The sequence below is a fragment of the Mus caroli genome, unplaced genomic scaffold (assembly GCF_978045245.1).
Source record: "Mus caroli unplaced genomic scaffold, Mus_caroli_1 scaffold_7, whole genome shotgun sequence".
Taxonomy (NCBI): Eukaryota; Metazoa; Chordata; class Mammalia; order Rodentia; family Muridae; genus Mus; species Mus caroli.
In genome coordinates, this window is record NW_028227262.1 from 6,906,020 (window position 1) to 6,919,010 (window position 12,991).

The following is a 12,991-nucleotide window of genomic DNA, read 5'->3' on the forward strand; positions in this document are numbered from 1 at the left end:
TGTTTTGAGACAAGGTCTCACTGTGTAGCTCTGGCTGTCCTGGAATTCACTAATATAGATCAGGCTGACCTTGAACTCACTGAGAGCTACCTGCTTCTGTCTCTCCAATGATGAGATTAGAGGTGTGCACCATCACAGCTGGTTGGATCTTTTAAGAGAAAAAGAAACTTGTCAAAAATGACTCTTAAGCCTTGGGTGTCAGTTATGACCCAGAAGAAATGAATTGAGCAGGAGTCACAGATCAAGTGTGATGCATCTGAAGTTCAATTCCCGACAATGGTATGTGTGGTTGCTTGAAACCTATTGGTGACAGTGAATCCCATGGAGTGTATTCATGGTCATGAGTAGACAGTCCTTACTGACACTTTCTGAATTAATTTTACTACCATTAAATCATTTTGGTTGAGCAAGCATTGGCTTTTTGCAAACAACCATTTGCAAACAGTAATGTTATTGCCAGTGAGTGTTTAGAACAAAGCTTGATCGAATGTGAGCGAGGCTGTGTGTAAATCAGACGTCACAGGTGGGGATGTTGAGTAAGGCTGTGTGTAAATCAGACAGGTGGGGTGCTCCTACCAAAAGCATTGCTCCTTCAGTTGGCATTTCTACTATGACAAGGAGGCTTGTATGCTATACAAGTGGCAGATTGTATTGCCCCCACCCCCAACCCCTCTTGTTTGTCTGCTGCTCAGGCAAGGTGACTCCTTGTGTCTGTGTTTGTCTTCACGGTTCTCTGAGCCACCTCCCCTTTTACTGTAGCATTCAAACACAGAAAGACATGGAACAGCAGCACAAATGGAGACAGGTCACCCCTCAAACATCTGTCTTAAATTTCACTGCTCACGAGCAATCATTTGATAGGCATTTAAGGTCACATAGAAACAAAAATGACAAATAAAATACAGCCAAATGGCCACCTTGCTTTCTTCTGTCTGCCCTTCACTCTATTTTGATGGTTGTGGAGATTCCTGTATCTCGTTGGATGTTCTAGCATACTATTGAGTTGGTGGAGGCAGTTAAACTAATGATCAAATTGAGAACATTAAATCCACCACAAATTCCTCTGAAGTCACTCTGATTTTTAGCTTTAGACAAGAACATATAAAGAAGTAACAGAAATATGCTGAAAGTAGATTCAGGCTCAACTACAAGTCTCTGAGGAAAAATGTGAACTCATCCCACACTAGCCCCTCACAGCTTCAAAGAGGAAGCAAAGTGCATGCCTTCAGGTCACACTCATCCTTCTGTGGTGGTGTTGAGTATAGTCAACTGGGGCTATCTCAAGTCCATCACACTTGTCCTTCTGTGTTGGTGTTGAAGGCAGAGTGCAGTCAACTGGGGCTATCTCAAGCCCATCAAGTGTTAGCACTCATTCTTCTCTCACCTGCACTGTTACTTGAGGATATCATGTGAAGCCAAGAAACTCACTTTTATATAAACTAAAGAAAGAGAAGCGTGTGTGTTTCTAGAAAGATCTCCTTCTTCACTTCTCCATTTTAAAGCCAAGGAATATTATTGCATTGGCAACACACACACTAAAGTTGGCATGATTCAAAGACTGTGTGTCTAGCACCTGGGTGTGGATGACACAACCTGAAGAAGCATTTTATATTTTGTGTGCATTTGTGTGTATTCACGTGTGTCCACGTGCGTGTGTGAGTGGCATATGTATATATGTGAATGTGTATATGTGTGTAGGTATGTGCTTGTGCAGGTGTATGTATAATATATATTAATGCATGTGTGTCCATTTCTGTGTGTGCACATATATGTGTGTAATGTATCTGTGTGCATGGTGGTGTGTGTGCACTTGTATGTATGTGCATATTTGTGTATGCATGCATATGTCTATATATGCATTTATGTATGTGTCACAATACTAAAAGGAAATTATATTGGGAGAGGAAGATATCTTAAAGGAGAAAGGATAGAGAGGGTGTTGGAGCACATGTAGTAAAAAAGCATAAGGTGGGATCGATTGGGAGAGGAACAGGATCCCGCAGAAGGGAAGAGAGGATGTGAGGAGGAGAGGAAGGAGGGGGCCAGACAGAGACACAGTATAATGGCACATATGTATGATGAGGCCGTGATGAAACCCATTACTTCGGATGCTGACCTAAAATGTCAGAATGAGTGAAGTTGAGATTGCATCACAGTGAGCCTGAGCTACCCCTGAGATTTTTCTCATGCGATTCCTGGCTGTGCCAGTCAGAGCCAAGACCTCCTGAAGGTGCGTGAGCATCTCTGGGCCCTGCCTCTTGTGTGCCATTGGCTGCATCTTGCCAATGTCCTCCTCTGCCTTCTAGGATTATTCCACCGAGAGGCTGAAGAAGACGAATGAGATACTGAAGGGCATCAAGCTCCTTAAGCTGTACGCCTGGGAGCACATTTTCTGCAAGAGCGTGGAGGAGACACGGATGAAGGAGCTCTCCAGCCTCAAAACCTTCGCGCTCTACACGTCGCTTTCCAGTGAGTCTTGCTGTCACGCCGAGTGACCACTGTGCACAGGGTTAAGTTTGGCTTATAACCAATGCCACTCTCTAGTCCTCAATGGAAGCTGAGTCTATACAGTTTTACCCAGTGTCCACTGACCACACGATGCTCTTCACACCAAAGATAAAGACCAGTGCAAGTACAGGGCTACGGTCCGGGAGACCTGAAGCTAACCCTTTGCACGGTGTTTCTGGCTGTGATACTTTATAGACTGAGATCTTTGCTACTTTTAAGACTTTATTTTATGTAATTTGATGATTGTGTGTAGACATGCAGACTAGTGGCATGTATGTGGTGGACATGCACACTAGTGTCATGTGTGTGGAGGTCAGGGGACAACTTTGTGGAGTGAGTTCTCACCGCTCACCTTAAGTGGCTGCCAGGGATGAACTCAGGTCTCCAGCCTTGGGCAGCGAGTGCTTTTACCTGCTGAGCTGTCTCACCTGGTGGTCTGAGCTCCCGGTGAGATGTTCATTCTTCACAGCAGGAAAGTCAGCTGCTTCCCAGTAAAAGGGCAGCTATTTCTTTAAATTGACGTGACTATCATGCTAATGCCTATTTCAATCTCTAAATCTTTTAAAAGTAGGTGCTCTTGGTTTGGTTATCTATTTTTTATGTATTTATTTATTTTAAAGACAGGGTTTCTCTGTGTAGCCTTGGCTGACCTGGAACTCACTCTGTAGACCAGGCTGGCCTCGAACTCAGAAATCTGCCTGCCTCTGCCTCCCAAGTCCTGGGACTAAAGGCGTGTGCCACCACGCCCAGTGGTTATCTATTTTTGAGGGCACTTCTGGCAGACTGACCTGAAGACTCAATTAGGGAAGAAAAAAACCTTTCAAGTGAAAGAAGTCAAACTTTATTGGCACACAACCTGCTTTTCTAGTAGGTTCTTAAGAACTTTTGTATGCTGTGTATCTGTCTCTAAGTACAGACTCAGTGTTTTCTAGAGCTTTGGGCTGTTGTGCCCTGAGTCCATGGGAAACCCAGATGAACCCCAAAACTGTGAAGTCCGCTGCAACTTGCAAAAGAGTCTTTTATTGTTTCAAGTTTGAACTTGGATCGCCTGCCTGGCAAAACGACCCTGAGTCCAGAAAACACTGGGTTTATATACAGTATAGTTAGGAATCCTGTGAATGTTCACGGAAAAGGGGAGTAGAGGGCTGTGATCATTTAGTGGAATAGTACTGAAGTGGGAGGCTGGGGTAATGGGTGTCTGTTCAGGGACTAATTTTATGCCTAGTCTTAACTGTCTGTGACCTGACCTCTGTTTACCTTTTTTCCATGGTCTCCCTTTAGCTTGTTATTTCTCTAAGGTCTCAAGGACAGGCACAACAGGGCCTGTATTAGTTTAATTCATATGGACTTAATCAAATGCCACCTATTCATATTTGATTTTATTTCTGAGGCATTTTGTTCCCAAAGATCTTTAAAGACATGGGAAGTTTGTTTATTATTTTCTTTTGAGTTGTAAATGGCTTAAGAAGTTTGTGATGGTATGCACCACTATTCTGAAGTGGAATTGTAGTCAGTATCGAGGGCAGGGCATGCTCTATTTTATGTGTCATGAAAAAGTCTCCACACTCACAGGGTCTCATGTCTACATAACAGTGGTGCCAGACTTGATAAAATCCTGTGGCTTCCAAAGAGGATCCTTACAAACATCTACCTGGTTTTACTGTGACCCAAACACTATTATCATTGGTGGCATATAATTATAGCCCAGCCCTTGGGACCCTAAGGTAGAGGGATTGCCTTCAGATTCAAGCCAGCCTGTGCTACATAGTAAATTTCAGTCCAGCCTGAGCTACAAAGTGAAAGATGTCTCTGCAGCTAAAAGTACTTGTTGCTCTTGCAAGAGGACCTGGGTTAAGTTCCCAGGTGGCTAACACCAATCTGTAAATGCAGTTTCAGAGGATCTGATGCCCTCTCTTGGCATTCTCAGGGAACTGCATACATGTAAGGCACATACATACACTCAGGCACACACACACATGCACACACACACACACACACACACACACACACACACACAAACAAACAAATTAAAAATGTATCACTCAATCTTCAAAACAAAACAACAAGAAAAACAAACAAAAGAAAAAACACACTATGCTAAACCCTCTAAAATTCTGAGTTGCCTTTGCGCTGTGGTTTAAAGGATGGGGGAAGATAGGAAGGCAATTATTAATTGAAAGGTAGGAAAGTGAAAATTAACAACCCCTGTTGGATTCTGAACATGAAGTAATGTCAAATTCTCATTTACATCTTCATAATAACAAAATTTTCATAACTTAAAATTTGTTCAGGAGACCAAAGGAAATATAACCTGTAAATGCTATCAAAAATGCACATTTTACATATTGTAATGATTTGCACCATTAGAGGATTATTTTATCTGAATTCTGTTGCTTGGAACATTTAATAAGAAAAAATTCATAATCCCTAATTAAAGAAAATTACTTTCTGCTTAAAATGTGTATGTGGGAGCACATACAACTACAGATGAGGAGAAAGCCCCCAGGGACGATTGGCGAGTCCAGGCAGAGCACTCTGATTGCGCTCTGCCATTCTTGTCTACACGGAGAGTAAAAGTAATAGTGGATGACTAAGTTAAGCGGGGAGAATGGTTTCCGAGGTCATTGACGGAGAGGGAATGGTTTTGTGTTCAGTGATGGGGTGGGGGTTGGAGGGAGGAAGAAAGGTTTCGAGGTCAGGAGGAGAATGGTTTCGAAGTCAGTGGTGTAACACATCTGATTTCTTCCCACAGTCTTCATGAACGCAGCAATTCCCATCGCAGCTGTTCTTGCGGTAAGACACGTTTTCTTCCATTTAGAAATAGAAGTAGCTCGGTGCTCATGAATGACTTCCGGCAGAGAGTGTGTGGGCGGCCGTGACTGTTACTTCCCATGCCTCTTCCTTCTCCGTAGTTCCCAGTGGTTCTAGTCCAGATTGCTCAGCCATGACACCATGGTCACTTTGGTTTGGATAATTCTTTGCTGTAAGAGGAAACCCTTAGCATTAATATAAACAGTGGTGTCCCTGGCTTCTACCCTACTAGATATCAGTACCTCTCCTAGCCAGGACAATAAAAATGATTCCCAAATGTAGGCAAATGTCCTTCTGGGATTAAAACTAGCAGTGGTTGTAAAGTCTCCAACTTGATCATACCTGGTTCTCATATGTTCTTATAGCAAAATAGCTCATATTAGAAACCAGGATGTGTTAAATGATCCTCTTTCTCACTAACATGCCAAACTCAGCCTCATGGTTTTTACCAGGGTGAATAGGTCTTCACTGGACTCCATGTGGAAGTGTTAATACAGATGCACAGTAGAGACCTTTGCATTGCTAGACATTCTCTTTGCTTAGAATAGGGAGTCTGGGCTGCTTGGAATGTATCTGGCTGGATGTAGGGGACCCTGAGTTCTCTGTCCAGTTTATTCTTCCCTACATAGTAATTTGATAGAAGTCACTTTCCTATTCCATAAATAAGCCGATTTGTCTCTCTCTCTAGTCTACTGCGAGGATCACATGCAAACCGTTATGCCTTCACCAATAGCCAGTATTGTTTGAGTATTTCATGCTGGCTGTGAGTTTGGGCTGAAGTAATTCCTTCTCATGGTTTCAGTGGACCTGCCAGCACAGTAGGATTCGCTAGGTTCATTAAGTTGAGTGTCAGCATGCATACCACTAAATAAACCCTTTTGTATGTGCGTGCAGACATTTGTGACACATGCGTATGCCAGTGGAAACAACCTGAAGCCTGCAGAGGCCTTTGCCTCTCTGTCTCTCTTCCACATCCTCGTCACACCGCTCTTCCTGCTGTCCACGGTGGTCAGATTCGCAGTCAAAGCCATCATCAGGTATGAATCCGTCAGTCAGAGCTATCGTCAGGTGTGATTCACAGTCAAAGCCTTCATCAGGTGTGATTCACAGTCAAAGCCTTCATCAGGTGTGATTCACAGTCAAAGCCTTCATCAGGTGTGATTCACAGTCAAAGCCTTCATCAGGTGTGCACTAAACAGTCCTGGTTCCTTTGATTATTGATGGTATGATTAGTGCCTGATAAATTCACAAAAGTACGAAGGGAGCCATGAAAATGATGTGCAAAGATTTCCCACTGTTAGAAGCTGATGACGTCAACACACAGTGTTTCATTTCCTATAAAATTCTTGTAGATTTGGGCACTTTACTTTTTTCTTTTTTTTAATCATTATATTTTTATTGTTTGAAACTATTTTCAATTTGAATATATTTTCATCATATTCTTCCCCTTCCCTAGGAACTTCCAGATCCAAATATCCATTCCACCCCCTACCCCAAACCAGGAAAAAAATAAAATCACCATTCCCTCAAAGCACCAAACTATGAACAAATAAAACACACACACACACACACACACACACACACACACACACACACACACACACAAACTGTGGAGTCCCTTACATGTTGGCCAACTACCCCTGAACACGAGAGGTCTATTCTGGAGTGGTTGATATACCCAAAGTCACGTTATTGGAGAAAGCTGATTTTTCCCTTCCCCAGTAGGTATAAAGGAGAGTTCAGTTGTTCAGCTTTACCTCAGTGGCTCCATTTCCATTTGTTCATTTTGTCCATTTGATTTTTTTTAATAATAACAAAATAAAATATAATAAGATAAAACAAAAATTATCACATGGAACTCAGACAAGACAAACCAACAGAAGGGAAAGAACCCAAGAAAAGGAATAAGAAGAGACTCAGTCATTTGCACAGTCTGGGATCCCATAAAACACTAAACTGGAGACTTAATATGTACACAGAGGGCCTGGTGTAGACCTGTGCTGGCCCTGTGTATGCTGCCTCAGTCTCTGTGGGTTCATATTAGCTTTGCTCATATTGATGTAGAGGCCTTGTTTGTGTGGTGTCCTCCATCTGCTCTGGCTCTTACACCCTTCTTCCTCCTCTTTCTCCTCTGGGGTTCCCTGAACTCTGAGGGGAGGGATTTGATGGAAACATTCCATTTGGGGCTGTGTTCCAAGATCTCTTGTACTCTGTGCATTGTCCAGGCTGTGGGTTTCTACATTTGTTTTCACCTGCTGCAGGAGAAAGATCCTTCTTACCAGCTGTTCCACAGTCCACTCTTTAGAAACAATCACATTTATTGAATAATCGGCTTTTTATTGAACACTTAGCATATCTTATATATCCCCCTAATATGTTTAATGTCAAGGCAGTGAACAGCTCTGTTTGCTTTGCAGTTTGCTCTGGTGGTTGGGTTAGGCCAGATTTCTATAAGTGATGGTGATAACTATGGTGGTACCTTAAAGGTTCATCATGAAGATGGTGATGGTGCTTTCTTTTGATGTGACACAGGTCAAAGCTTGCACGTATATTTAATATATTATCAATGTTACCATGATGTTTCCCACTGCAGCGGAACCAGTCTACAGGTGTACCAGCAGTAATGGGAGATTCCCAAACCAACAGAATAGGCTGCTTGGATTGTAGTTTAATCTGCCAGAAAAAAAATTCTAGCTCATAGTCACTGAAAAAAGAAAGACTTGAAAACTGTTCATTTTCTCTTTTAAATATGCTTACAGCCAGGGTAGACTGTCTCAGTTATCATTTGCCGTGACGTGTGGCTATCAGAGCATGTGTTATGTGATGGTAACCATTTCCCATTTCTTCCCTTTGTACCATAGACACAAATATGTTGACAAGCCACACTGTGCTGTCTGTGCCACCATCTGCTGTCCTAGACCATCTTTTAAACAAGGCAATCTTGACGTTGTATTTTATTCTCACTTTGCCATCTTGATATAGCTTATAGAATCCCAGCGTGTGCTGCAGACAGCCTTTGCCATATTTGTATATGAGTTTTGAAAGAAATATCTACATGCCTTGACACCGAAGAAAACTTGAACACTTAAGGGTGCACTCTGCCATCGACAGCAATGTAGAACACTTCAAAATAATAATTTCCACAAGGCTCATGCGTTACTGAGAAACCTAGAGTTTTATGCTCAATACCTTGATTGTAGGCAGCAGTTTATATGAACTTTTCAGTGACTAAATGCTTGACACCTCACTACGCAGGTGACTCTATCCTGGAAAGGGCCAAGTGGGGGGATGGTAACCTAACAGAGCGTCAGTCCTCTTCTCTGAACCAGACTCTCAGTAATTGTTCAGAAGCTCTTGGACTTTAGAGTTCAGACCCTCTGGCCTCAGCTACCTTCCTTTTTGCTCTCATTGTTCTGCCTTAGGGATGGCTTGCATAGATCACTGACTGAAGTCCCGAAGCCATGCTTCCAAATTAGGCCACACTCTGGAAGGGAAGCCGCTTCAGACGATAAAATTGATAAACGGCCAGAGTCTTCTATTTTGGTCCTTATTTTCATTTTCTCTATTTAATGGGCACCCCTTCCAGGGTTGCAGTCTTAATTAATTGAAACTTGGCTTTGCGCTAGAAGTTGAAGTGAAAATCAGCCTATAACTTACAACATATCATGGCTCTGAAAGAAGGAGCTTGCCAAACATTAAAAGGACTTTGAGAGTTGATTTGAAAAAGATAAAAGGGCTCTTCTTCAAACCCACAGTATACAATCCTGCTAATAAATCCTAGTGAGGTGGAAGGTGGATAATACCCTCTGTGAATTTATCATAGCCCTCCCACTTTATCCCTCTTGGGGAAAAGGCATTTGCCAGGCTGATAAAGCCCAGCATACTTTCAGGGCCCCAGGCCAGCTTCCCCAAGCCAGAGGCCAAACAAAATGTGCTTCTAAAAGCTCTCTTCTCTAAAATAACGTTCTGGGTTGATTTGCAGGTCCTACAGAGGTGGTGGGTCAACACAAGTGGCCAGATATTTTTCCCACTGGGTACTAGTTCTGGGAACCCAAACAAGCATTTTCCCAGTGTGGACTGGCCTCTGCATTTGCTTCAGTGCCTGGGAACCCGTGACTAGTCTCAAATGCCAGTTGGCCAGCAGTGAGCTGAGCTGCCTGTTTATAATTGGAGACTAAGACTTCAGTCAGCTGATTTTGAAATATCTCTTCAGGGCTCTTAGAAGTTATACACTCTCTACTGGACTCGTAAGTGCATTCAGAAATGTGGTGGGTTAGAATGGGCTGAAGCAAACTCATATAGCTCTGCTCTGTGTGCATGAGGAAGCTTGGAAGCTCTTTACCCGAGGAAACTCAGTGCCACGAGGAGTTCCTTGCTCCAGGCCAAGCCCTACACTTTCTTTTCAAATAGTTCAGTTCAGTAGCCAGGTGCCCTTGTCACAGTCACAGGGTGGAGCATGTACACACAGACACATGCCACACACCTGTTATGTTTATAACAAAGTGGGACAAAGAGGCAAATTTTATTTGGCACATGATGTCTTGGCACAGCCTCAACCCACCCACACTGTTTGAGTTTTAGGGCAAAGTGCCACAAAACAGACTAAAGAGAAGTCACTTGTTACTTAAAACCTGACTGCAGTTCCAGGGAATCCAAACACCTTCTGGCCTCTGCAGGTAGCAGGCATACAGGTGGTACACAGAACTACATACAGACAAAACTCCCATACACATAAAATTAAAATAAAAAATAAAATTTTTATAAAAAAGAACAGGGATGGTGATATATCCTCGGAGTCCCAGGACTTGGGAGGTAGAGGCAGGAAGAACAGGAGTTACCCTCTGTTACATACTGAATTTAGGCCGTCTTGGGTTACCTGAGATCCTGCCCTAAAAACAAAAACTAGTTGAATAAGAGTGGTTTTTTTCCCCACAATGCTAAAGTTACTTTACTTCCATAGAAATAATTTATGTGTTTTCCCTTCTGGAGTAGAATATGTAATATTCCTTGTAGGTATTTGGTATTTGGTGTGTAATGCAGTAACTATGTCCAAAGATGTTATTTGCCAGAGGAGAAAATTGTTATTAAAGAAATCTCTCATTTCCAAGTAGCAACAAAAACAACAAGAACAATTTTGTCTTTCCTCTCATGTGCCTGTCGGAGCTGTTTCTGCTTGGCAAGTCTCCCATATCACCATCTGTAAAATAAATAGTTATTGATATTTATTATCAGGCATGCTTATACCTTGGCCAGGTCTCTGTATTATAATTGACAAGGCTTCATAATCACTATCAAAAACTATGCAGCTATTGGTCACACAATTGGTTATTCTGCATTAATGTAACACCTGTCCAAGGGTTTCAAGTCCTATTTGAGGGGTTGAAGTGATGAGTCAGTGGTTAAGGCCACACAGTGATCTTCTAGAGAACTCAAGTTAAGTTCCCAGAACCCGTCAGACAGCTCGCCATTTCCAGTTAGTCCAGCTACAGGGAATCTGATACTCTCTTCTATTCTCCCTGCATTCACATACACGCAGCTATAACAGATGGGTAGTAAAAATCAGAATAAATATTAAAAAACCAAAGTAGTATTTGAGAAGTGAGCAGGTGAACGTGTATAAATACAACTGCAAGCACATTTGTCAATTATCTGAACAGATGAGACATTAGCAGAGGACTGACCCTAACAGTGGTGAAGGCAGGTTAGCAAACTGACTTGTATCAGACATGCCTACATTCAAACTCTAGGCGTAGAGTACTCGTTCAATGCCATGTGTGATGTTGTCTGCTTGTATCTGGGGCTCAGTTTATCAAATGAATAGCATAATATTGTCTGCTTCTGAAGACTGATAAAAGCTAGAAAGTGCATAGAAATGGCCCAGAACAGCCTAAATACCGCAGGTCTTTGCACAAACTCCAGTTTTACTCATTTGACACCATCTTTACCACTTAATGCCCAAGCATTGCCCGTGGGTGTACATTCTCTGATAAACACTTCAAGTAGACCAGCTGCCTTAGCAATTCCAAAGAAGAAAGATCGATGGACATGAGCAGAGGGTTCACTCTGAACTTCAGGAGGCAAGGAAGCCAAAGGGATCCCTATACACAGAATGGTGTGGCCTGAGATGGCCATCAGTTCTTGAAAGAAAAGGGAGGCTGTCTGGTTCCTGGTGGCCTAAGGGCATGGCTGTGCTCCATAGCTCTAAAGGGCTAAGTGGCTCTTGACTAGTGGGAGAAAGAGGGAAAAGGAAGTTTATCAGAGGGAGCAGGCTGTAGAAGGGAGGGGTAAGTACCCTAGAGTGTACTTGGAAGACCAGCAGTGGTTTTATGTGGATGGAGAGATGATTCTGACACCAGGATTATCAGGGGATGCGGCTGGAAGATGATGGGGAAGATGCCGGAAGGCAAAGAGGCGCCATTTTATACCTCACAGCAGGCACCTCACATCAATAGCTTTGTAGTGTAAAGAACAACCCTGGTAGCCAGGCTGATGTTGCTTTACCTTTGGCCAGGCTTTGTGCATTTCCCATAGTTATTTGTCTCAATGGTTCCTGCGAGGACCTCATATAAGGGGGGGGGGCTTTACTCTTAATTACCTACTAATCTCTCACCAACATCACTGAGGAGTCACAACAATCACATTGAGATAGACCCAGAACGCAGAGAACCTCACTTTTAAAGGTGTTCACAGTCTAATGGACGGCCTAGAAGAAGAGAACAGGGAGGCTTGGAGGTTTAGCATTGGGCACCATCTCTATACATAATAAATGGAAGCACCAAAAATGGATGTGTATTAGTTTCATTTCTGTTGCCATGATAAAGTTTTCTGGTTCAAGACAACTTAGAGGAAGGAAAGGTTTCTTTCAGCTTTCAATACTACATCACGGTCCATCATTGCGGAGAGTCAAGGCAGGAGCTTGAAGCATCAACCGTAGGGGAATGCTGCTTGCTGGCTCAACTAGGGGGCTATGCTTGGCTAGCTTTTTTATTCTGCTTGGGGATAGTTGCCAAGGGGAATGGTGGGTCACCCACAGTGGGCTGGACCCCTCTGCATCAACTCACAATCAAGACAATCCCTACGGTCAACCTGATCTAGGAGATTGTCAACTGAGACACCAATCTCAGGTAACTCTAGGGTGTGTCAGGTTGACAAAGCTAGGGGGACAGGATGTTACGTAGAGAAGAGAAAGTTCTTTCCACTCCCAGTACAGCTGAGGACTCATGGCCTCTTGACGTGCAGCAACATTAGGGTTTATGAACTGTAAAAACTTCAGTGAGATCTGTGCACATACTAGAAAGGAGACATGGAGAATTGGATGCATCAGATAGACTGTATGAATCACTGTTTATCCTTTGAGTCATTGGACAAGCGTGCATATAGCAATGTGTTCCAGACACTTTTAGACCCAGAGGTTCAGACTCCTGAGTCTGGTCTTGGCGCTTGGGTCTGTGTTCAGAGCTTCAGAATGAGCGTGTTCAGGGATAATCTCGTGGGTGACCAGGGTGTTTCTTCAGATCCCACATTTTAAAACATGAGAGCACATGGCAGCGACAGCCTGCACTCATAAAAAACGAACACTTGTCCTTCAAGATGGATAGAACAGGTATAGGCAGCAGATGCTGGTAATGAAGACGCACAGTGATATAGTCAACGTTCTTCTTAGACAGTTACC

General features: G+C 43.0%; 1 protein-coding gene across 7 annotated transcripts in view; it reads left to right on the forward strand.

Moving 5' to 3' along the window:
- Abcc9 (ATP binding cassette subfamily C member 9) overlaps window positions 1-12,991 on the forward strand; it is a 112,472-nt gene that overhangs the window by 24,872 nt on the left and 74,609 nt on the right. For all 7 annotated transcript variants that reach the window (XM_029478465.2, XM_085839797.1, XM_029478466.2 and 4 more), the window contains exons 12-14: window positions 2,307-2,469; window positions 5,261-5,301; window positions 6,214-6,356. In XM_029478465.2, the coding sequence (XP_029334325.1) occupies window positions 2,307-2,469; window positions 5,261-5,301; window positions 6,214-6,356 (347 nt within the window). The remainder of the gene's footprint in view (window positions 1-2,306; window positions 2,470-5,260; window positions 5,302-6,213; window positions 6,357-12,991) is intronic.